At 29.9% G+C, this 27,447-nt stretch overlaps 1 protein-coding gene across 3 annotated transcripts; it reads left to right on the top strand.

Annotated features, from left to right (window-relative positions):
- The first annotated feature begins 4,245 nt into the window (after positions 1-4,245).
- Positions 4,246-27,315, top strand: LOC111631569 (dehydrogenase/reductase SDR family protein 7-like). Of its 3 annotated transcripts, none has more exons than XM_023375836.1 (7): positions 4,246-4,358; positions 6,946-7,132; positions 17,098-17,201; positions 24,688-24,904; positions 24,973-25,065; positions 26,621-26,773; positions 26,878-27,314. In XM_023375836.1, exons 1-7 carry the CDS (start codon positions 4,341-4,343, stop codon positions 27,084-27,086), a joined length of 981 nt encoding a protein of 326 aa, XP_023231604.1. In that variant the 5' UTR covers positions 4,246-4,340; the 3' UTR covers positions 27,087-27,314. The 3 variants fall into 3 exon arrangements, with proteins under 3 accessions (XP_023231604.1, XP_023231605.1, XP_023231603.1); XM_023375837.1 differs by lacking the exon at positions 4,246-4,358 and adding an exon at positions 4,594-4,618; XM_023375835.1 differs by lacking the exon at positions 4,246-4,358 and adding an exon at positions 4,771-4,846 and having other exon boundaries at positions 26,878-27,315.
- The last annotated feature ends 132 nt before the right edge of the window (positions 27,316-27,447 follow it).

Genomic DNA, 27,447 nt, shown 5'->3' with positions numbered 1-27,447 from the left:
TGTATTATTAAGAAGACCTCTCCGAAGGCATTATTCCGGTGCCACCTAGCCACCTAGCATTACTAATACTATCCACTGAATTTTCACTTTCCATGCCGCAATATAGCCGTTGTAGCTAATGCCCAACTCGTTGTAACCAATAGCCAAAATTTAATTGGCATTTAAACTACTTTTACATAAAATATTAAATTACTTGTTTATTTGTAAAACCATATTATTAAACAATTAAATAATACAGTAGAACTCTAATTATCTAAGATAATGTGGACTGAAAACAGCCAGGGCCAATTCAGATTAAAAATTACAAATATTTTATATGGTAAATCACTTTTTATACCATAGTAAATATAATTATGCATATGAATAGCAATTTTATGCCATATATTACACATATAATGCTTAGAATAGTTTTAAGAATAAAAATATGTATTATTGTAGTACATTTTAAAATAACTGGTTTGTCTAATTTAACATTAAAGTTAAATAATACAAGGTTAAGGTTATACAAATAATCCTCTAGCGATTCTGTAAACATATCTCATTGAATAATGTGTTACGCATTATTGTTTTTCATAAATTTTCATTCAGTCTATTGTAGATTATAGTTTATCGATTTAGGTCATGGCTGGCCCCCTCTCTTTTAAAGAAAATTGCTAGAGTCCAGATGAGATGAAATTTTTAATTAATTACAACAAAATACATAATTTATTTAGACTAGCGCTTAAATTTCAAATAATTGGAAAAAAAGAAACAGATTTTTAATCAAATTTAAAATTTTCTACCCATAACATCCTTCAAAATTAACTTCAAACAAATAATAATATATTGTAAACATATAAAACAATAGCTAGGGGCGCCCCTAGTGGCCGTTTTTGGAATACCGTGTCAGAAACCGGTTTTCCGCTTTTATATAAAGTAGATGATCACTTAATAACGGTTTGTTAAATTTTTTGGTAATAGGTGGCACTGCGTGTACTTTAGTTTAAGTATAAATAGAACAAACATCGTTATTGTGGCTGAGGACGCTGGTGGTCGGGTCAGCTGCGCTCTGCCGTCATAGGCGTATGTGAAGCGAGCAGTCTGGGTCCGAACCACCAGTTGACTTTTTTCCCCCCCTCAAACGGTCCGCTATCAGGCTTGCCTTGCAGCGTGCAGCTGGGTTCCAACCCACATGCCGCCTTTTTCTTTTTTTTCCTCTCAAACGCTCCTCCATCAGGCTTGCGTTGCAGCAATGCAGTCCTGGGTTCGTGCCCCCAGTCGACTTTTTTTTTCTTTCTTTAAAATATCATTCATCTCGGCAGTTACGTCCACACACAGCTAACTTACATAATGTCGAACATCGCATTCCAAAATAACTATTGGGTTTCTGTAAATCAATTGATTTATATCCTCATCCGTAGTGTTCGTTTTTAACGTAGCGCCATCTATTGGCAGAAAATTTAACGAACAGATAAAAATAAATATAATTTTCATAAAAAGAATATAACTTTAAAATATATATATTATATTCACTTAATAACGTGTTGTTAAATCATTTTATTAAATTAAAAACATAAATCCGATATTTAAACAAAATATAAATTTTTATTTTGATTTTAAAATTAATGCAGGTGGCGCATGGTGACTTTACTTAAAGATGCGGGTCACAAAGCGCTTTGTTGCCGTGCGGTCTTCGTACCCTGAACGCTGGGAGTTCGGTCGTGGGTTCGCGCCTCGCTTGGCTGACCACGTGGCGTTTTCCGGGTTTTCTCCGTCTGAAACGCCTAAATAGAGGTCAGTTTCCCTTAAAAAGAGTCTCCCGGAAGGCATCCCCCTAGGCAGATTGCCCAAGTGTTGCGTTGCCATAACTTTTCAAATAAACACAAATTGTTCTGAAGATAGTAATGCATAAATATATAACGCAGACTCAAAAAGTTTGGCATCTCTGACATAGACTGCAGGCCTACCACAGGCTAGATAAGATTCATAATTCTTATAATTTCCATTCGAAATTCAAAAATAAAATCTATTTCTTATACAGTAAGACCTCGATTAACGCTGATTCAATATAACGCGGTCTGTTCGAAGCGTAAAAAACGCTCAAAATTAACGCTGACTCAAATTAACGTGGCATTTCATTGATTTACTATCACGAATCACGAATCAATCGGCAAAACGTGGCAGTTCGTGGCAGCGCCGTATTTTCCTTAAATCTATGTTTGTTTTGTGCAATTTTGGAAAAAATATATATCATCATGGATGCCATAGGCAATATCGACTTCGCTTGGCAAGAATTAACTGATAAATGCATGAACAGTGTAGAAATTATGCTGAAGGTATCCAAGAATTTTCGACAAGAGCCTATCGCTGTGTCGTTAGGTTGACAATTTAGTCAACCTAACGACACAGCGATAAAGCAAGAATAGGATATTAAGGAGTTACTACAGGTTTCTGGTGAGAGCGTTGCTAACGACGACCTTCGAGAACATGTAGAACAAGGAATTCATGTAGAGCTGGAAAATAGAGCTTCTGAAAACGAAGTAGCCTACCCAAAGAAGTTGCTACAGATTTCCTTAGTAAAAGTTTTGTAACGATAACCGAAATCGTTGATCAAATTGTAGCGAATGATCCAGATTTTGAAAGGAGTAAAAGAAAGGAGTGAGCAAAACGAGACGTTTTGGATGCGATCTCCTGCTACCAACATTTACTTAGGGAAAGAAAAAAAGCGACAAATGAAACTACACGACTTTATCGCAAAAAACAAGAATTTCAGAAAAGCCATGACCTTCGTCACAAAAATTGAACTTTACATTTCTGTATGCATGTGTTTATGTGTTATTTAACGTATATTATTATGAAAATTAATATAAAAATAACTTAAAATTATAGTAAAATTTGCTTATTTTTGGTCGAGTGTTCCCCTTTCCCTATTTTGTTAAAGTGACATAGTTTAACGCTGTTTCGCTTAGCGCTTTGTCGTTTAGGAACGCTAAGCGAGGTCTTACTGTACATTAATGTAGTTTCATCTTTGATTATAAATAGTGCCAGGATAACAAACCATAAAATAATTATAATCAGGGCTATGTACTCGGTAGATAAGCCCTCGGCTCCGACTCCGATTCAGAATTTTAGAAAATCTGATTCGATCCTGCCTCCAAATAAGAATTTAAAATATACTTTGATTATATTAACCTAGAATGGTATTTCATCGTTACAAAATGAATCATCAATGAACTTTTTAAACATTTAATTAAACGAATCTCAGACATTATCGAAATTGAAAGTACGCCTTTTTTTCATACTTTTTCGTTATCATTGCTAACATCATCATCAACCACACATTGACACAATGTTTTCCTCTGTGGTTATAGTAAAGTATCAAAAACACTAGATTTAATCTGAGTCTTCGTAGCCATTTTGTATGAGTCTTGTATTTGTATGACAATAAAAATTTAGAATTAGCTAACAGAAGGCATTAGAATATAAATTTCTGAAATAAAAATCAATAGTAATTAGTGATATACAAAGATCGTGAAGTAGAGGAATCATCATAAGAGCTTGCATTACAAGAGGTTCTTATAAGTTAGAAAATTAACATTCCTATTAAGAACTTCATATAAAGTACTGTACATTTAAAAAACGGAGTCAGTCCATATTTACAGACTCCTCCACAGCCATGATTATAACAGAAGTTTTCTATATTTTCTGTATACCAGGTAGTAAAAAATTCATAGTTATTGCACGTTTGAACATACAGTAACTATTCTTTACTCTTTACTTTTGATTAATGAATAAGTATAGATTCTGATACGTTCTATAATTACTACCCGCTTAACGACTGGTATGCGCCAGTCTGTATAGCGCTATAATACAGTGTATAGCACTATAACGCTATACTATGTAGCAAACTCAATGTATCATTGAACAAATACGGTCACGCGTACTGTAAATAGATTATAATGATCTATATAAGCTGTGCGCTGGGCTTTTGTAACGTGTTAGCGCTATGTAGTATACGCCATGCATGTTTAAGGTCCTAGAATACTTGGGACTTAATTAAACAAATTCAAGGAATATAACAATCCATTTCTATTGGTTGCACGAGATTTTAAAAAAATGCAAATTAATAAAGAAAAGTGTATTTGTATAAAAATTAATTTTCAAAAATCATAAATGCATTAAAAGAAAAGCGAATAAAATAATTCTCAAAATAATAAATAAACGAAAACTTAAAAATTCAAATTTTATCTGTAAAGATAAAAACTAACAACTAAGTATTTTTTTTAACAAGTTAATAGTTTCGAGACATCAAAGTATTAAATTGAAATATAATAAATTATTTTTTATGAAAACGAAGCAAGATGGATGAAGACATTCAGGTGAAACAGACATTTTTGAAATTTACTAATATGCGAGCGGTCACGTGGAATCTATTATTAAGAATTTTCCTTGATTTACATTTAATATTTCGTATTTTAATTTGATATATTTGAATAATTTTTGGATAAAAGTCCATCCTTCATACATGGGACGATTTCTTTTAAAACTAAACTTCGTCCTTGACAAGAAATAAAATTATTTTAATAACTGTCGCTTACGTGTTTTAAAACATTCGGGATTTTAAATGTATTAATTTATGGTAAATCTGAATGATTGATTTTTACATTTATCGTTAAAGAATATTGAACGAAACGAAATTAAATAAAAAGTTACTTTTAATGATCTATTACACAAAATCGATTACTATTATTATTAACAGAAATGTTGTTTCATAATCAGCCATATCAGTTCCAATGGTCTTGTTTACTTAAAGTTTCCTAACAGCTATTTTTTTTTTTTTTTTATGAATTGCAACAGACAAATTTTGGTTTGTGAAAGAAAATTTTTAATAGAAGTTACCTTTAATCATTTGTTTTATGTAGAAAGTAACTTCTGAAATGTTTGTATACTGAAAAATTACTTGGAGAAATTTATCTGCTTCTGTCAGGAAATTTCTTCTCCTTTTTATATCAGTTACATGTTCTTCCAATATTTTTTAGTATATAAAACTTGGTGCTGTTATTGGCATCTTTCAAAAATTACAGATATGTTTGCAAATATATTATGTTTATGTAATATGAAAATAATTTTCTTAATGAAGCTGAAGAATTTAAGTTTCTTTTATAAAATAATTATTAAATTAGATTAGATTAAATATTACAAAATGCACAAAAATAATGTAAAATAATTTTTCAAATTACATATTGCAAATTTATAAACAAATCATTGTTACATGCTAAAATACTGTAAACTGTTAATTTCAACTACAGTTTAGTATAACAGTATATTTAAATATTGTCATAGTTTAATGTTATCTAACAATTTTATATTGGAAGAATCAAACTTTTAAGAGACTTACTTGACTTTTCTTCTCTTATTCAATTTTTTTTGTCGGTCTGTCTGCTGCCTATAATTCTTATGTAAAGGAAAAGTGTAAGGCAATAGATTATTAGCCCATTGATAGATAAGCACGTGAAAATGTCAAGTATGTTTAGGATGATAGCAAGCATGCAATATGCATAGATGTATGCTGCCTGTTTGCTATCATCCTAAAGGAATTGTATGCAATATTATTATTTTGTCCACAGTTAATGTTACTGCACTTGTGAAAAAGAGTATTGACAATTTAGTCATATTTCTGTGCATTTTATTATTTATTATAAAAATAAGTTCTTAAAACAGTATTTTAACAAACTGAATTCCATTTGAATATAAGCATGAATACTTTATATTTAGAAATTAAACTATTTTCTTATTTATGTTTTTGTAAATTGTTTTAGTTTCTTGTTTTTATATTAAACATTCATATTTTAAGTTTTTACCTCTGTTAGTAATGATTAATAAATATCATAAATATAAGTATTACATAACTTATAACATCTATTATAAAATGAATTATGACTAGTGATATATTCACAAATAGTAAAAAACACTGAACAGGAGACTTATATAACTTTTTTTGATTATTCATTATAAATTTCAAAGGTTAAAATTAAATGGAATTGATTAGCACGCATATACAGTTTGAATTGTGTTTGGTCACTGTTAAATTGAAAGCTATTCTGTTATTTAAATACAATTCATGTTCATTCTGGAATAAGCCAGTAAGCAAGGCAGAAGGGTGAAAAAGAGGCACTGAAGAAAAGAAAAATTTCCAAAAAAATTTCAGGATATATTAAAAATTATCATACAAATGCTAACATACACCGGTGATTGTTCGAATGTATAATAATATAACCAAATATTCGGACTTTCACCTACTTATTTTGTATTTCTCGACATTCACCGGAGAATATCGACATTCTGTAATTTCGATCTTTCACAGTAACATATACACTTGTGGATCCTGAAAAGGATTTGAAAATTATGATATCACAAAATGCATATTAATATTTTGTTCAGGATATATTAAAAATTATCATACAAATGCTAACATACACCGGCGATTGTTCGAATGTATAATAATATAACCAAATATTCGGACTTTCACCTACTTATTTTGTATTTGTCGACATTCACCGGAGAATATCAACATTCTGTAATTTCGATCTTTCACAGTAACATATACACTTATGGATCCTGAAAAGGATTTGAAAATTATGATATCACAAAATGCATATTAATATTTTGTATAGGATCTGTGCAATCAAGTCAATCACAAATAAAACTATATAGTCAATAAAATTTTATAAATTTTTATGCTATCTAATCAATTGTCATTGAATTTGTTTCTGTATGTATACAATTATTTACAAGATGTTTTGAGGATGACTGGGTTAACTTAGTCATCCTCACACCATGTCACTTCATTTTTACTATATGCTATTATGCACAAAAATATCATACTCCTAATAGATAAGTTTTATTTTAAACTGATTAATAACTTATATTTTTATAAATAAATAAAACATAAATTTATTTATTTAGGCTGAAATGATATCAAGCATAAAGTATTGGTTTAGATTAGTTATTGGAGGAATATGTTTACCTGTTGTATTTCCTTGGCTAGTTTATCAGCTCTATAATTCCCGATTGAAGAACAAAATTCGTAGAAATCGATATCTGGAAGATAAAGTTGTTTTAATAACAGGTGCTAGCTCAGGTTTAGGAGAAAGTAAGTCTGTTTATGTTTATTTTATTAAATACATAAAAATTTTACTACATTTTTCCTCTTAGTTATAAACATAATTTAGACTATTTTTAAACTTTTTCATTAAAAACTTTTTTTTAGTTAAGAAATTTATAATTTAAATAAACATGTACTAATTACTGAAGATTTTTTACTTGCTAAAAATGCTTATTGTTTAATATTTAACTCTTTAAACTCCAAAAATTTCTTTTCTATGTACCTGGAGATGAAATTGTTTTTATCTCTTAGACTGTGAGGGAAATTTGTACAGCAAAATCAGTCAAACAACTTTCTTCAGATGATTTTGTCTCCAATGGATTAAGGTGATTTTGGCTTATCTCATATTTAAAGAGTTAAAAAAAAAAATTATCTGCTGAAAGTAAATTTGAAAAACTTTTAAATATTGAACAAAAAAATTGACAATAATTAACATTTATTATTATATAATTAAATTACTCAAATTCCAAATTTTAAATAATTTAATAAAACACAACATTTTTGAATTTAAATTTATATACCACAAATGGCTGGTCAGTATCATTTTAGTATTGGCACTGATTAATAGGTAGACTATATGAGTATATACAACATAAATATTTACAAAAAACATTTTAAGAAATAAAATCTTAATTAATGTATTTTGTCTGTTGGAATTTTTAGACATTTTTAATGAAAATACAAAATTAATAAACAGCTCATATAATGATGCAGTAAATAAACAAGCAAGTACCAATAACGCAGTCGTAAAGGAATATTTAATTAGTAAACAAATATTATTGACCATCTGAATCAGTCATCTGTGGATTTTAAATGTAATAAAGTTGATAGGAGAATGTAATTAGAACATAATTTTTAAAAAATTTAGCAACAAGTTTCTTAACTTTCTTGGCACCATCTGTTATGATATTTTATTTTTAAAATATTTTTGTATTTTTAATTATTATAAAATGACAAAAAGACTTAATTTTGAGGGTAAGGATGGGTTTTATAAAAAATTGTAAATACTAATAACAAGTAAAATCCTCATTAAGTCAGACACTACTTGAGATATGACATGATCCTCTTTATCTACCCACCCCTTAACCTTTTAATTACTAAAATTTAATAGCCTCAATCCCCCTAATAAACAAACCTCCATGCAGAATTTCAGAAATTTTTCCCAAAAAGCACAGGAGTTATTAAGCTTTAAAGTGGGTGAACAAAATTTGCCTCCCCACACACATACTAACATCCATACGTACAAAAAACCCTGAATTTGTTTTTTGCATTTCTTGACATTTCATCACTTTCCTGAACCTGTTACCAGTATGTAATGCATATAAGAAATATAAGCGTGAAATATCTTGACATTTTAAGGTCTCAAGTCCAAAAATGTAAAAATCTGGAGGATCATTTTTTGACTGATTACCATACTTTTCCTCTATTATATATAACAGCCGAGAAAGTAAAAATGGAACATTATTTTATTGACTTTGACTGCATGTGTCATTTCAAATAAACCAGTGACCATGTTTTTGGAGATGAAATAGCCTCCATTACTGTACTTTGAAAAAAAAAGACTTCCATGCCAGAGAAATTGCCTTTGTCTTGTAGTTGATGGCTGTTGATCTTTCAGTTGCTTTGTATATCTAGTTTTTCCAGATGTTTAAGTTGAGCCATGTGCTTTTTTGGGTCCCCAAATTTTAAAAGCACTTGAGTCAATAAATTTTAAATTATCAATTGCCATTTGAATTTCTTTTTGTAATGAAATATGGTATTTTATTCTACCATTGTCCTTGAAACTACCAGAGCGAATGAAACAGTAAATTCTCAAGATCTAAATAAGCAAAACAGATGGACAGATCAATTATCATTTGTTTCCTTTTGCTATTAAAAGTTATTTATTTACTGGCTTCAAGTACTGTCTTCTCATTTACAAATTTCTGTGAATTTGAATTTTACACCTTTATGTGAATTGAAGGTATTGTGTCAATTCACATAAAGATGTGAAAGTTCGAATACACAGGTAATGTATAAGGAAAAGATTTCTTTATTTCTGAACAGAAAGTTCTAAAATTTTTATACAGTAGTAATGTTATTTTGCTTTTTAGAGAATTTTTTTGTAAGTTTTGATGATCTATTATACATTTAATATTTATTTTTTAAATTTTCAAATACTGTATTTATAATTTTTATTGAAAAATATAAATCATATGCATTTTCATTAAGCAATTTATTATGAAATATAGTACTGTACAATAAAATTGCAACTCATGTATTTTATTTTTATATCGACAGTGTTTTTAAATGTCATTGTTAAAGAAACAATAATGCTAAATGGGCATTTGTGGTATTGATGTTTATGTAAACATCAAATTAATACAGTATAACCACAAATAAAATTCAAATTGAAAAACTAATCTTATTTTATATCAGAAACACTTGCTGAAGAAAAAAATAGAGGTTAGAGATTTCATAGCATGTACAATCTGTTTAGTATAAACCCAGAATTTTCAGTATTGTTATATCATACTGTCAGATATATTGCACTTTTTCTTTATCTTCTGACAAGCACCATATAATGAAGAATTAATCTATAAAATAAAATATAATGTCTTCATCAATCTTTTATCCAAACCTTTACTCATATATAAAAACTGTTAATTGATTATAGAGGTCTTTTTTTTTTTTATATTTAAATGTATTAAACATAAAATGTTTAATACATTTACTTCACAATTTTATTTCACAATTACATACAACGATGTCGTAATGACAATAATGGCTGGCCCCCTGAATAACAAACATATAACAATCCCAAAGAGTAAAATTAAACACGTAAAACAAATTAAAAGAACATTTTCGTGAATGGCAGGAAAATTAGTGAGTAGATCAAACATAAAGGAGTTTTTTACAGATGGGTTTAAACTTATGAAGATCCAGAAAGTAAAGTTCTTCAATAATTGTAACAGACATTTGATATGTGAAGAAAGATTTTTTTGAGCTTAACTCAACTTATCTTGCTAGATTTTTAATTATGTATCTAATGAGTTGTATAACTTTCCCGGCTGTTATGAGATTTTATTTCAAAAGTAACTTTTATGTTATTAATCATAATAAATAAAATTTTATGTGACACCATTTGTTATGATATTGTATTATAACAACTTTTTATATTATTAATTGTTATAAAGTGACAAAAATCTTAGTTTTGATGGTAGTTACAATTTTTTTTTATAAAACTTGTCAATGCTAATAACAAGTAAAATCTTAAGTCCAACCCCTGTCAAGATAAATTATGACACCCTTTCATCTTTAACCACCAAAATTTAATAACATAAATTTTCCTTTATGTACAAGCTACCATGCCAAATTTTGTTTCTTAATCTTTACCCCATCCTGAGATATTAAACAAAATAGACACCAACATACACATACACTAAATTTTTGTTTTTTGTTCATGGGGTCTCAAAACGTAGAGTTGTAAAAAGTTGAAGAGTCAACTTTGACATAATTTCAATACTTTCCTTGTTATGTATACATAACAACTGGAAAAGTAAAAGACCTCTATAATCAATTAATAATTTTATATGTGACTATTTTATTTTACATTTGTGTTATAGTTTCCATAAATGTAAAGGAAACAATCATTAATTTTCTTTGTAAAGTGTTGGATGTTATCATCCCTTATATATAAATTTTATGGGGAACCAGTGACTTTATTGTTTTCCATCTCCCATAGGCTTGTAAAATACTATCTAAGAATTGCATTATTTTTTGCTATACTGTTCCACTACAGTCTGGTAGTGAAATGATTGATTTATTTTTATATTTTCAACTATTATGTATTTCTCAGAGTTACTAAAACAACAAGAGCTATATAAAACAAATATATTTGAATAAAAAATTGTTTTTGTTACTAATTCCACATATATTAAGGAAACGGACTTATTTCTTTGTAAATGATAGATGTTACCATATCTTGTAAATAAGTTTTTTCCTCCGATTCACCTTGTTTGCTCAGTACTCTAGTGGAATTTTTTTCCTTCTCTTTCTCATCTTTTCTCTCATCCTGTCTTTTCTGTTCCTTTAGCCTCTAGACCAGTAGTGTGCAAATTATTTTTATTTCCGATCCCCCATTTTGTATAAAATTTTGTCGCAACCCCTGGATAGACAGCAGATGTTTTTTAATCATCAACATAATTGAAGTGTGATTCTTTCTGAGATTTGCACTTATGTTTCTGCCTTATTAGCGATCTGAATAAAACATAATTTTATGGAACAATGGTTTTATTTATGCATATGGGTATAAATATTTATTTAATGAAAAATACTTTTAAAAAACTTTACATCATAAGAATTCAATGTGAGGTATGCACTTGCAAAGAGCTCATGATTACATCTATTTTTGGATCTGTATTGGAAATCGCAAGCCGTAATTCATCCTCTGTATTAATACAGACAGTTGTCTTTGTAAAAAAATATAGTTCTATTTTTATAAATAATATAATTTCATTTCACTGTTTTACTGGTACCTGATACTTGTTGAAGAAAATCCTTAAATTTTTTATTGTCAGGTAAATTTCTTTGAATTTAGCAACCTCAAAAAATACAAGGGAGAGGAAGTACTAGTATGTGAGAAGTTCCTCAAATTTTCATGTTGCATAATTTCTGTTTTCTCCTGGTCATCTTGTTGATTGAAACAGAGTCAATGAACTTTGCTTCAATCAAAATATGCAACACGAAAATTTGAGGAACTTGAGCATATTTTCTCACGTGACAATCCTACCATCAGTAGACAATTAAAAGTACAAGGAAGAGGAAGTGCTAGTACATGAGTTCCTCTCCCTTGTATTTTCGATTGTCTACTGATGGTAGGATTGTCACATAAGAAAATTCATGGATTAGACTAATACATAATTGTCATGAAAAGACAAAATGTCTGTGTGTAACAGGAACCTAAAGCATTGTAATATTTGAATACCATCTGAACATCTTCCTTTGCACAGTCCTATTGTCACTGGTCACCTTCATGTGCTTCCTGTAACGGCACTGAAAAATAAAAGAGAGAGTCGGCACTTAAAGACAGGCCTGAGTCAATACAGGCCTGTCTTTAAGTGTGGGCCTACTAGGCTGGGCATGGGCTGCCTAACATTCAAGACCTTGAAAATATGCAAAATTGAATAGAGTAACAAGCAATAAAATTATTATAAACAGTAAACAATCAAAAAATATGTTTGATAAATTTTATTAAACATAAATATAACAATATGTTTAGCAGAGAAAGCTAATTGAAAAAATTTATAAATATTAACCCTCCATTATGAATTCCTTAAGGGGCCTCAAAGCTTTTCTTGGCCCAGGGCCTCACACGTACCAAAGACAGGCCTGAGTCAATATATGCCCTCTCCTGCTCCTCCACTGGGTTTATTGTCCCTCCAGGCAATAGTGTGAAATGGAACATTCTAGAAGCTTATAAACAAAGACTTTGAACCAACAATTTAATTTTATATACAGAAATGATGAGCAATTGTCACACAATATAATTATCTTAAAATTGTCAAGGACATTTTTCCTTCAAGAAAAAAATAATGAAAAAGGCATCACCACGAATCAATGAATTGTCACAAAACTTTTGAAGAAGAGGGTAAAACTCATGGGGCTAAGCTCCCTAATAAAGATATAAAATAATAAAGGCAGAAGGCCACATTATCAAGCATGCATGGTTGACATGCATTCTTTTGACTGATTGAGAACATAGCTTGAAGGTTGGCAAAATTTTGGATGATGGATTGCATGTGAGACAAAAGCAATAATTTAACAATTGCTTCATATCCTTTGTAATAAACATCATCACCTCTTGGTGTTTCTTAAGAAAAGGAATTATTTTAAAAGGATTAACGAACAAGCACTACAATACAGATTCTGTTAAAAGTTAAATATTGATATTGAATTAATATTACTATTTTTAAATTTGATATGGTATATTTTTTAAAAATTTAAATTTTACTAAATTATAGTTTTTAAATCTGAATTGTTTTTTAAATACATATAGTATAGATTGTGTTGTCAACTATGAAATGTTCATTTCTCAGTGCACCTTACTTTGTATACATATAATGGAAACAACTACATTGAGACAGGAATGTTACATTTTCCTATCTGGTTACATAGTTATTTTATTTTATGATTCAGTGTCCTTCCCCAATGTACACCTTAGAAACTCTTGTGGAATCTACCCCAAGACAAGATGTTATACAAACATTTTGAAGTGATCTCAGGAGGCAATGTTCACCTGCAAGAAATTGGCAGTCTCAAGAGTAGACATTTAGATTCCACAACAGCTTTCCAAATGAAACCACATTCAAAGAGAATGATTGCAGCTTCACTTCTGCAATGAATCCAGAAGTTTGTAATGAGATGGGAGAAAGTTATAGAAATTGAGGCAATTATATTCTTGATCAAATGTGTTGTTCTGTTTGTATACAATGTATCGTTAAAGTCTGTTTAATAAATCAGGCATTTCATAGTTGACACTCAATAGCATATTAATTTATATATTGAATTTATAATTCTCGTAAGAATTTTTCATTTTTATTGTAGGATAAAATTCCAGCAAAAGCAATTAAAATCATCANTGTACAATCTGTTTAGTATAAACCCAGAATTTTCAGTATTGTTATATCATACTGTCAGATATATTGCACTTTTTCTTTATCTTCTGACAAGCACCATATAATGAAGAATTACTGTATAAAATAAAATATAATGTCTTCAATCTTTTATCCAAACCTTTACTCATATATAAAAACTGTTAATTGATTATAGAGGTCTTTTTTTATATTTAAATGTGTTAAACATAAAATGTTTAATACATGTATGTAATTGTGAAATAAATAAATAAAACGATGTCGTAATGACAATAATGGCTGACCCCCCGAATAACAAACATATAACAGTCCCAAAGAGTAAAATTAAACACATAAAACAAATTAAAAGAACATTTTTGTGAATGGCAGGAAAATTAGTGAGTAGATCAAACATAAAGGAGTTTTTTACAGATGGATTTAAACTTATGAAGATCCAGAAAGTAAAGTTCTTCAATAATTGTAACAGACATTTGATATGTGAAGAAAGATTTTTTGAGCTTAACTCAACTTATCTTGCTAGATTTTTAATTATGTATCTAATGAGTTGTATAACTTTCCTGGCTGTTATGAGATTTTATTTCAAAAGTAACTTTTATGTTATTATTCATAATAAATAAAATTTTATGTGACACCATTTGTTATGATATTGTATTATAACAACTTTTTATATTATTAATTATTATAAAGTGACAAAAATCTTAGTTTTGATGGTAGTGACAAGTTTTATAAAAAAAAATTGTAAATGCTAATAACAAGTAAAATCTTCATTAAGTCCAACCCCTGTCAAGATAAATTATGTCACCCTTTCATCTTTAACCACCAAAATTTAATAACATAAATTTCCCTTTATGTACAAGCTATTATGCCAAATTTTGTTTCTTAATCTTTACCCCATCCTGAGATATTAAACAAAATAGACACCAACATACACATATACTAAATTTTTGTTTTTGTTCAGGGGGTCTTAAAACATAGAGTTGCAAAAACTTGAAGAGTCAACTTTGACATAATTTCAATACTTTCCTTGTTATGTATATGTTACTGTGAATGACCGAAATGTGGCAAATGTCAACATTCACACAGTTGTATGTGTCGACATTCACCGGAGAATATCGACATTCACAATTGTCGGTCTTTCACAGTAACATATACATAACAACTGGGAAAGTAAAAGACCTCTATAATCAATTAATAATTTTATATGTGACTATTTTATTTTACATTTGTGTTATAGTTTCCATAAATGTAAAGGAAAGAATCATTAATTTTCTTTGTAAAGTGNGGAATTTCAGAATACCAAAGTAGGTTAAATGCCATTCTCAAAACACAGCTAAATGCAAAACACACAGTTAAAGCAATAAACACATATGTCATCCCAGTACTCACATACTCTTTTGGAGTATGTGAGTACTGGGATGACATATGTATGTACTGGGCAGTATGTGAGTACAGGAAACAAGAAACATCACAATTGCATAAAGCAGTAACTCTAGCAGACTCAAATAGCACACCATTAAACTTACACTCACATACAGACATGACACAACACACAAAAAATGTAGACACCATCAAGCAAACATGGGCTCAAAAGGCACTCCATGGCAGGCATCCTTATGACCTGGCCCAGGATTTTGTTGACAAAACTGCGTCAAACAGCTGGTTAGCTCAGGGATGCCTCTTTGGGGAGACGGAAGGATTTATGATTGCCATACAGGATCAGGTCATAAATACTAAAAACTACAGAAAACACATACTCAAAGGTACAACACTCACAAATGACACATGCAGAAAATGTCACATCATGCCAGAAACTATACAACACATCACTTCTGGTTGCAAGCTCTTGGCACAGATTATTTACATAGACATGATCGAGTAGCAAATATAATACACCAAGAGCTTGCAAAGAAACACAACTTGGTAGACATTCATGAACCATACTACAAGTATATTCTATAGTCAGTATTGGAAAACAACATGCACAAAATGTACTACGACAGAGCCATAGTCACAGATAAAACAATTTATCACAATAGACCAGACATCACACTCATTGACAAACACAATGAAATCACATACATTATAGACATAGCCATTCCAAACACACAATGTACAAAACACATGCACTGAAAAAATCAGCAAGTACACAGAAGTTGCCCAGGAAATAAGGCATCTGTGAAGGATGGATAAAGTGCTTATTGTACCTGTTGTTCTTTCCTATACAGGTGTCATACCACACACACCACATAAGCCTGGGCATACTACAATTGAATAGAAATACATACATCACACTACAGAAGGCCACTATATTGAATACATGTCATATTGTTAGGAAATTCCTGAATGCAGACACACTGACACACTTACACTGACAGTTTTTTAATTTTTGTCTTGTTTTGATTGCTTTATCTTGACTCTAGTCCAGCAGCATCGTACACAGCAACTGGTGTCAACTGAGAATAACTCACTAAACCCAACCTAATAATTAAAGAATACAAATGATGATTTATAATCAAATTTTTAATGTTGAATAATTGNGAGTTGCAAAAACTTGAAGAGTCAACTTTGACATAATTTCAATACTTTCCTTGTTATGTATATGTTACTGTGAATGACCGAAATGTGGCAAATGTCAACATTCACACAGTTGTATGTGTCGACATTCACCGGAGAATATCGACATTCACAATTGTCGGTCTTTCACAGTAACATATACATAACAACTGGGAAAGTAAAAGACCTCTATAATCAATTAATAATTTTATATGTGACTATTTTATTTTACATTTGTGTTATAGTTTCCATAAATGTAAAGGAAAGAATCATTAATTTTCTTTGTAAAGTGTTGGATGTTATCATCCCTTACATATAAATTTTGTGTGGAACCAGTGACTTTATTGTTTTCCATCTCCCATAGGATCTGTGAAGGATGGATAAAGTGCTTATTGTACCTGTTGTTCTTTCCTGTACAGGTGTCATACCACACACACTACACATAAGCTGGGCACACTACAATTGAATAGAAACACATACATCACACTACAGAAGGCTACTATATTGAATACATGTCATATTGTTAGGAAATTCCTGAATACAGACACACTGACACAGTTTTTTAATTTTTGTCTTGTTTTGGTTGCTTTGTCTTGATTCTAGTCCAGCAGCATAGTATACAACAACTGGTGTCAACCGAGAATAACTCAGTAAACCCAACATAATAATTAAAGAATACAAATGATGATTTATAATCAAATTTTTAATGTTGAATAATTGTTAATAAAATAATTTTATTCTAATATATTCATAAAATTTTAATTTTAGGTCTTGCCCATAAATTTTATACAGCAGGAAGTAAAGTAATTTTATCAGCAAGAAGAAAAGAAGAGTTAGAAAGAGTTAAAAACGATTTATTAAACTTAAAAGTTGTAAGTCAAACTTTAATGCATAAACACTTTTTTTCCGGTATTAAAATATTGTGTAAAAATTTTTTTTCTAAATGTGTTTGAACAGCTAAGTTAATTCTTTAGAACTTGAATTTCTACAGATTAAACTTTATGTTTATACTTAGTATTATGAATCTTGTTTAACAGTGAATATAAAACATTTAAACAACTAGCTGTTTACTTTCAGTTACTATTCTTTTGATTTGATTTTTAAAAATTTCAACTAGTCCTATGTGCTTATCCCTTTAATACATTTTTATTACTGAATAATAATGAATAAAGTTTTATACCAAGAAATTAATTATCCATTAAGTTAATGTTTATAAATTTTAATTAGTTCTAGAAATCAAAGTAAATTTTTTTTTATTTTTAGTAAAATGTAGAATGGATTCTAAGGATAAAAAAATAATAATGATTGATCCTATTTTAATTTAAATATTTGATAATGTAGTTAAACTATTAATTAGTTTCAAATGGTTAAAACAAAAAAATGTCATTGTTGTAATACTTTTTAGGCAGAGACTATTCTGTTGACTAATTCAGATTTATTAGTCACAAAATAACTTGTTTTTTTGTTACTAGTAAAACTTTATTCAAAGAATGCATTTTATAGAAAACTTGCAATTTGATTTCAGCAGCTTCAGCAAGTTACATTAAAATCTATTAATTATACTCATGAGTAAAATGTTTTTTACCACTTGGCTTCTGATCTGCCATACCCATAGTTTAGAAGGGGTATGCTAATATGGAATGAAAAATTCCATTAAACAGTTTTTATTAAACCTTAACACATTTTTGTCCATGTTAAAATTTAAACTCCAAAGAATCAAGTGCACAGCATGTCAGACAGGACTATAGGTATGGTTTCCATTGTATTTGGTCTTGCTTCTCCACTACTTCAGAAGTTGTTTCAGTATTGATTTATAGGTCCATAACCCTAGACATCTTTACCCAAAAGTTATTAGGATGATATAGCACTTTGCTGTTCATCCTTTAAATAGGTTTGCAGTTTTGTTGAAATTGATAGAAGCTTAATTATTAGCAAAAAGTTCCTCATGGATGTTATACTATTGATCTTGGTATATTTGAACTTCAAAAAAGATGTCAGATATTTTCTTTTGATATAATATAGGAAATCCTCATTAGTTCGAAATTCAAGGGATGAAATAATTGCGACTTTAAATTATCAAGTTTCAAATTTTAAGAGATTTACATATTTCTGTACAATATACCAAATGCCACATAACTGATGTAATTTATTAAGCAAACAGAATATGGCTATATATATAGAATGCTATTTTTGTTAATTAATAATAATAATGTAAATAAACTGCAGGTAACAGCACATTTGGTGAGGACCTCACAAGTTGCCAGATAGACTTTATAAAAAGTAAAGCAGAATTCCTTGAAATGTAGCCCAAATTATTTTTAAAGTGGCCAAAAAGTTAAGTTGCCCAAATGTAATAGCCTAGAGCCCTACAAATATCTCAATCTGCTACTTGTAGCTCAATCTTGCATTCATGAAACCCAGCCATATTTTATGGAATAAGAGAAAAAAGGTAAGGTGACATCAAAAGTATTACTGTAAAAGCAGAACCATATTGACCAAATTAGCATTGTTCATGATCTATTGTTCTCTTATAGTATGAAGGAACTTTGATCTAATTTATTTAGCAATAAGAATATTATTAAGCAAACAAACAACTTGACTTATGCATATTACAGTTTGGACAGGATTTTCACTTTGAATTTTGAACTAACCAAATTTCTTAACATTAAATCTGTATATCCATGACTGGGACAAATAGTTCAAAGTACAATTACAAACTAATGGGATCATCTGAGTTCAAATTAATGAGGATTTCCTATATCTAGATTGAGAGTTCTTGCAAGCTAATGCAGAACATTCACATTATTGATCTGAAACATACCAGATGGCTTTGCTAGCTTTATGTATTAATGCATTATTCTGCTGCTATATCTATTTTATTTCTGACCAAATTGATACTTGATCCATGGTCCTTCAGATAAGATTCAATCAGAAGTACAAGGTTCTATAAGTTTTTTTCATGGGCTGTAACTAGTTTATTAATTGATCAAAATGAAAGATGTCTCCTTTTCAAGGAGTACTTCATTTTTCAATATAGTCTTCACTGGCATTGATGCACTTTTATCATTTGTGCATTAGTTTCTGCATGTTGTCAGAGAAGAATGAGGCCAGCTGTTGATAACAGCTGGACTAGCCCAGAACTAGTGCCATGTGACTTCTGGCTCTTCCTGAAGCTGAAGGAACACTTTGCATCCAACAAAGAGGTCACTAATGCACTGCATTGGTGACCTCTTTGTTGGATGCAAAGTGCAGGACCTTCAGATGTTCCTTCAGCTTCAGGAAGAGCCAGAAGTCACATTTCACTAGTTCTGGGCTATAAAGTGTGTGAGTCAAAACATCCTAAAACTACAGCTTTTCCAATGTGGCAGTTGTCTCTGACTTTTGTGAGGCCAAGCATTGTGTTGAAAGATTGCACTTTTCTGCAGACAAACTGTATGCAGATGTGTGCACAATTTCTTCAGCATCTGACAGAGCACACTGAGTTGACAGTTGTGCCATGTTCCAAAAATTCAGCCAGCACCACACTATCACAGTCCCAAAAGATGGTGATCATGACTTTTCCAGCTGATGGCTGTGTCTTGAACTTCTTGGGACAAGGGGAGGTTGTATGGCTGTACTCTGTAAACTAGCATTTGGTTTCTGTACTCTGTAAACTAGCATTTTAGATTTAGCATCAGCTTCATAACATGCCAAATTTTGCTGACACACATACAAATTGGGCTTGTTTCATGTCGAATGTCAGCTGACAAAGCACCCACCTAAAACACACTTTCTTGAACCCAAGTTCATTGTTTTTGATGTGATTCACTATTCCAAGTGATATACCAAGAATGCCTGTCATTACCCTCTGCTTAATGCAACAGTCACCACAAATCAGTTCATCAACACATGCCACAGACATAGAGCAACCACTATAGCCCTTGTCTTTCAAAGAAAATAGCTTTTTTTTTCTATTTGATAAATTGCTAAATTATAATCAGTACACTTGTAGAAATGGTGCTGGATGAATTCCAGATGTTCTTGCTTGTGCTTNTTCATGTCGAATGTCAGCTGACAAAGCACCCACCTAAAACACACTTTCTTGAACCCAAGTTCATTGTTTTTGATGTGATTCACTATTCCAAGTGATATACCAAGAATGCCTGTCATTACCCTCTGCTTAATGCAACAGTCACCACAAATCAGTTCATCAACACATGCCACAGACATAGAGCAACCACTATAGCCCTTGTCTTTCAAAGAAAATAGCTTTTTTTTTCTATTTGATAAATTGCTAAATTATAATCAGTACACTTGTAGAAATGGTGCTGGATGAATTCCAGATGTTCTTGCTTGTGCTTAGGGGTCAGGAGCAGTTGTCAATTCCCTCATTGCATAATTTGGTGGATAACATATCAAGATACATTTAGATCTGATGATTCCTTGAGGCAATGACTTGCAATAAGCTGATTTTGTTTGATCATTGTCTTTGCTTTCTGCAATAAATTTCTCCTATTCTGATTTTTTAGGGCAGATGATAATCTAAGTGTTTTCTTTTGTACTTTTGCAGTTATGGATGTTATTAATGATCGTTTGCTAATGGAAATGACTGTTCTAACTGTACAAATGTGTTATTGTGTTTGTTATATTGAATTCATCTTGATTTATTGATTTTTTTTTGCCATGTTCATACATTATTGCTCGTCATGCATGCCTGTTATTATTGCTAAAACTGCTGCCTGTTATTATTGTACATCTTTGCATTTACTTTCTATAACCTGTCCCACACCCACACATTAGCTGGTATGCACCCAACTTGCATATAACATCTTACATTTCTTGTAACAGCAGATTTTTGGAAATATTGTTTTGGTTTCTCACTCAATGGTGCTATTGGCTTATTCTGTTGCCTTATATCTAGGCATCTTTATCTCTCATCCTGTTGTTCAATCCACTGTCGCATGCACTTATAACTGTACAGGATATTTAATTGCTTGTCTTGTAATTATATTTCTTGATTATATTGTCCTCATTTGCATTATCGTCCTCTCAATGTAAATATCCCATGTCTTCATTTTGGTACACAAATTGTTAACCTGTTTTTCTGGTAACAGCAACTGTTTGTCAGCTATATTCCTGCCTTCTGTAACAATTGCATAATCAGTAAGCAATTGGCTTGTTTAGCTGTCAAACCAGGTGCACCCTACTGTCGTACTGTTATTTCTATTTTGTATCTAGTACCTTGTATTTTGTGTTTTGTATTTGTAAACTTATTACATTGTTAATAAATGCATTGCAGGTGCCATGGGCTCAAATCTTTAACCCCCACTCTGACCCACTTTCACCTTCTATTCTTCACCTTACTTCTTACTTCATTATCTTTCTCCCCAACCTCCAGGTCGTACCTTTGAGTGATACCTGGAGTTCCCCCTTCTTTCAAAAAAAATACCTGTAAAAAAAAATGGAAATGACAGGCATTTCTAAAACAACTTTGGTACTGCTTGTATTATGTTGTATTATATTATAGGTAAAGCTATATTGTTCCAACAAATGTTACATAATAAGCAGAATGTGATATTAAGGTTACAACATCTAGGCACTAAAGATAACATAAGTAGGCATTAATACTGAAAATAGGCTTTTAAAGTCTCTCTCTCTCCCCCCCCATCTTGTAGACAGTAAGAGGAAGTTTTTTTATTAAGTCAGCAATGGGCAACCAGGTACTGAGGGATGAACCACATCCAAAAAAATTCCTTAGGGTTTTTTCAACACATTCAGATTCATTCTCAGGTTTCCAGAGCAATAGACTTCCACCTTAACTACTCAGGTATCTGGTCATCAAGACTCAATATTAATCAAACTGATTCAAAGAATAGTGTGCTACAGGTTATATATTGACATTTAGTGTAAACAATAGTAATTTGTTTTAATATTCAACTGTAGAATTTTCACTATATTGCTTAATTTTAAAAATAATAAAAAAATAGGAAGAAGAAACAATGAAAAAATCAGTGTGTATTTTATTGTATTTCAAAATCAGTTTTGAAGTACATTGTTATTCTGATAAGCTACAAGCACTTCTTTTTCCAAATTACTCTGTAGAAAAGACATTATTTTATTACCTAAAATATTTTTAAAATGAGAAACTTCTCTCTACATTATAGTATGTGATTTGGAACAAACTTGAATGCATCAATTTCACTTGGAGAATATTTAGTCTCTTGTAAATGTACAAATTTCAGATAGAATTTCTGCAATTTTACTTATGAAAAGAAATCCAGATTGGCTAATAATAATTTTTCATATATGGCTGCAGTTGTTTCTGCAACTCTGTCAGGAGTTGCAGGGTTCTTGGTTTTGTAGATGATATAGATAGATAGATAGATAGATAGTTTTCACTAGTAACAGTTTTTTGCTCTCCAGTTCAGCGACATGATTTGGAATATCTAAAAGCACTTTGATGTATGCCAAGTCTTTTTTAACTGAGCAGCAAGACATTGCAACTTGCATCCCCAATTGTTTAAAATTGAATTAAAGGTACAAAATAGTCATTTAGGATAATGTCCTAGCTTTAGTGATAATGAACACATGCAAGATCACTCTTCCTAGTGGTGATGGAACTTCTGGCTATGCTTTTTATAGGAATCTTACAGAAAGATCTGAAAATTTCAAGAATCTTTCCAAACATCTTGACCAATCAACTTGTTAGTTGTGTGACTAAAGTAGAAATAACTCAGACACATTTATCTCTTATCAACCCTCAGTTCTAAATGGTGTCCAATATTGTGTCCAGGATAATAGATAATCATTTTATATTATCATAATGCAATATATCTTAATCTCCTGTGGTTTTTTGAAAAAAACACACAAGATATAAAATTTGCATTTTAAAATATGTTCCAGCAACAAATTTTAATGAAAGGTTAAAAACGGTTTTTTTTAAGTTTATAGGTCTTCATCAGTTGAATATTCAAAAACACAAGAACATTGCTCCCACCAAAAATTACCCACAGAAAATTGTGCACACAGAAAAACATACATAAAGTAATTTTCACATAAAGGTGAAGTTGCAAATTCAATTTCAATTACCATAGATATTTATAATTGTAGATAACCATTCATCTCCCATTTGTGAAGAATGAATAGGTATTATTTATAAGATATCAATAATAATTTAAATATTATTAAAATATTTCATATTCATATGCAACAATTTGCATTGTGATTTTTTTTTGCATATAATTTTTGTTATGTTGTGAGCTTATAAATTCATTGCTATATAAAAATGGTCAGTATGGAGAGGGCTTTACTGCTCTTGAGTGTAAAGGAAAAATACAATAAATGAAAATGAATCCTTTTTTTTTTATCAACAAAACTTTATTCAGAAGGAAAAACAACAATAACTGAAGTTAAAAAACAATAATGTGAACAAAATAAATAAATAACTTTAAACAATAAACGTCTCAATAGAGTAACTATAACTGATATTAGGAGTCTGAATTAGAATGCATAAACCTATATTCACTCCTATATTACTATGAATCTAGACAATAGTGCTGTGGATGAAGAGTAAATTGTTAAATGCACTTAGAGATGTGTACGTATAATATCTGTCACATTCAAATTATTTTCCTATACTTATTTATTTTTATCTATATTTCATTTGTTTGTTTACAAAGCTAAGGGATCTGAGTCTTTTAGACCATTTTCAGGTTATACTATTGAATTAATGTCAGATTGATAATTTTAAGCAATCAGATATATCTTTCAATGAGCAGATGAAGTGTTTTTAAAATTTAGAATTATACTTATAAAAATGTATCTAAAGAAAAAATAAATTGTATAACAATAATTTTGTAATCGTTATTCCTGAATAATAATAAAATTTGGACAAGTTAAAAGTGTCATCAAATAAACTTGGAGAAACCTTATAAAAACATCCTATTAATTTACTTTTTTCAATTTCTCCCTAAATAATTTTTCAAAATAAATAAATAGAGAAATAAATAAATACTTCTGAGATTTTTATTGATTAACATATATATCATGTGTGCTTTTATGACAGTTTCTTTCTGTGTGCAAATTTTCATGTGTAGTTTTTTATTGGTTAAGATCTACATATAACCTGAAAAAATTGCTAGATTGCACAATCTGCACCTGGTTTCAAGTTTATTATATAATAATTACCATAATCTCCTGTGTATAACCTGCGAGTTGTGTATTTTAAAATAATTTTGCTTTTGAACTTTTGTCTTGTACATATAAATGTTTTTATATTGTAAAAAATACTGTGTGAACAAGATTTTTAAAATATTCAGTTATAATAACATGTTTCTTATTCATAATATGTTTCATTTCTTTTAAATTTTTAATATTTAGGAAAAAGCCCATGAACCTGCAATTTTAATTTTAGACTTAAATGAATTAAAAGAGATTCCATTTAAAGCTAAAGAAGCTTTGGATATATTTGGCAAAATAGATATTCTTGTTAATAATGGTGGAATAAGTTACAGAGGCGAGATTATATCTACATCAGTTGATGTTGATCTCAGAATTTTAGTGGTAAATTACCTTGGACATGTTACTCTTACAAAAGGTAAGAAAAATTTCACTTAAAAATTATTTAACTACAATTTTAATCTTTTGATAATTTATTATTTATAGCTTTATTGCCATCTCTGATAAAGCAAAATAATGGACACATCATTGCCATTAGCAGTATCCAAGGGAAAATAGCTATTCCTTTCCGTTCAGCATGTAAATGATTTTTTTACTTGTAAAATAAGGTGCATTGCAAAAAATTTAAGGCCATCTCAACTTTTTAGAATAATAAATTTTTTAAAAAAACTAGTGACAGGAATAAATGTAGATGTAAAAGAATTACTTATTGTATTTACAATGAAAAATAAAAATAAATTTATATTCAAAAAATCAAAAATAATGGTGTTGCAAAAATATAAGGCCTGTTGCATATTTGACCAAAAAAAATCACTATTACTTATAATTTAATAATTATAAAGAAATGGCAGTACACTGTAAATGCAAACAGAGGCATAATTGAATTTATATCACCATTAATTGTTGTGATATTTCTACCCATTTCAAAAATTACTTAAGTCCTAAACTGAGTGGGCTGAATCAGGGCACTATATCAGGCTGGAAGTTCTGCTAGAACTATTGCAAACCAGCTGAAGAGATCTTGTCATGTTGTAGCCAATTATATTAAATTTAGTGTGCAATATAAAAAGAAAAATAAATAGGATGGCCTAAGTTGACAAGAAATCAGCAATTATCTGGGAAATAATGATGACAAGAACATAATTTGGTGAAATAGCTGATGCTAGGCCTGATGATAAAGTTCCAAAATCCACTGTCCCAGATGGTAAAATCAACAAAACATATAGTGCTGCTTTTCTGTTTTTATATATATACTATATCTAAAACAACACCAACAAAAAAGACTGATATGGACCAAAGAACAAATGTCACGGACTTCAACATGGTGTAAAGTTATTTGGACTGATAAAAAAAAAGACCAATTTGGATGGTCCCAACAGTTGGCAATTTTATTGGCACAATCTTGGGAGAGAGGAGTGTTTGTTTACTAAGCATCAGCAAGAAGGGACTCAGTCATAATCTGGGCAGGTTTTAGATTGTCTGGAAATCAATTTAGCATTCATAAATGGCTAAGTGAAGGCAGTTGAGTATCAGAATCTCTTGGATATATATCTTCTGCCATTTGGAGAAAAAAAGGTGGTCCATTCTCACAATTGCAACAAGATAATGCATCAATCCACACTGCAAACTTCATTTATCAATAATTACTGGATAATGGCATTCAGGTCATGGATTGGCTTTTCTATTCCTGTGATTTGAATCCCATAGAAAATCTATGGAGTCTAATAGCTAAGGATATGTATGCAGGAGAAAACAATACCACAGTATTGAACAACTCAAAGCTGCAATTGTAATTGAATAAGAAAAAATTGATTTAAATATACTACAGAATCTTGTCAACTCTACATAAGATAAAGTTAACAAGGTTATTTTGAAAAATAGTACTTTCACTTGCTATTAAATGCCACGGGCATTATATTTTTGCAATGCCATAATTTTTGAATAAAAAAATTTATATTTTTATTTTGTAAATAGAATAGATAATTCTTTTACATCTATATTTATTCCTGTTGCTAATTTTTTAAGTGTAATAAAACTTTATTATTCCAAAAAAAATTGGGGTGGCCTTATTTTTTACAATGCATATTAATAATAGATATGTGTGTTACTTTAATTTTTAAAAAAATTTATTTAGATTCTGCTTCAAAACATGCACTCCAAGCATTTTTTGATGTACTCAGATCAGAACTTGGTGAAACCAACATACATGTTTGTATTGTTAGCCCAGGTTACATTAAAACTAACTTATCCATAAATGCCCTCACTGATACTGGATCAACTTATGGAGGTAGTAAATATGACTATTGAAAAATGTCAGATTATAAAATATTTTTGAAATACTGTAAAATGTCATTTGGAAAAAGAAATAAGCTTTCTTTTTTTATTTTATAGTTATGGATAAAACTACAAGTACAGGAATGGATCCAAATGTTGTTGCAGATGCCATTATAGATGCAGTGCTACTTAGAAAAAATGAATTAATTCTCTCATCACTATTACCTCAATTAGCACTACTGATAAGAATAATGTGGCCATCATTGTACTTTTACTTGATGCAAAAGAGAGCATATCGCCTTCGTAATGAAAAGAAATTTGACTAGAATAGTGATTTCTTGCAAATAAAGCCACTCCACCTTTGGTTAGAAAAAAGTAAAAAAATAAAATATGGGGCCATTTGTTCTATGAATAAGGAATTATTAATCATAATGGTTATGTTAAAATAAAACTGTGTTGTTGTTAATAATGATTTCACTATATATTCACCATTGTAATAAGTGAATGTTAAAATTTATTTTTAAATAAATGAAAAACTGTTTTATATATATTGAAATAAAGAAAAAATATAAAATTATTATTAAAACAAAAAAATATTTTTCAAGATTTTTTTCTTTTCATCTTTTTAAAGATGAAAAGATGATACCTATTTATTTGTAGGTCTATCAGGTATTGAAAAAAGACATA

The sequence above is a fragment of the Centruroides sculpturatus genome, unplaced genomic scaffold (assembly GCF_000671375.1).
Source record: "Centruroides sculpturatus isolate CEXI.00-Female unplaced genomic scaffold, Cexi_2.0 scaffold694, whole genome shotgun sequence".
NCBI lineage: Eukaryota > Metazoa > Arthropoda > Arachnida > Scorpiones > Buthidae > Centruroides > Centruroides sculpturatus.
This window is presented reverse-complemented; position numbering and strand designations above follow the sequence as displayed.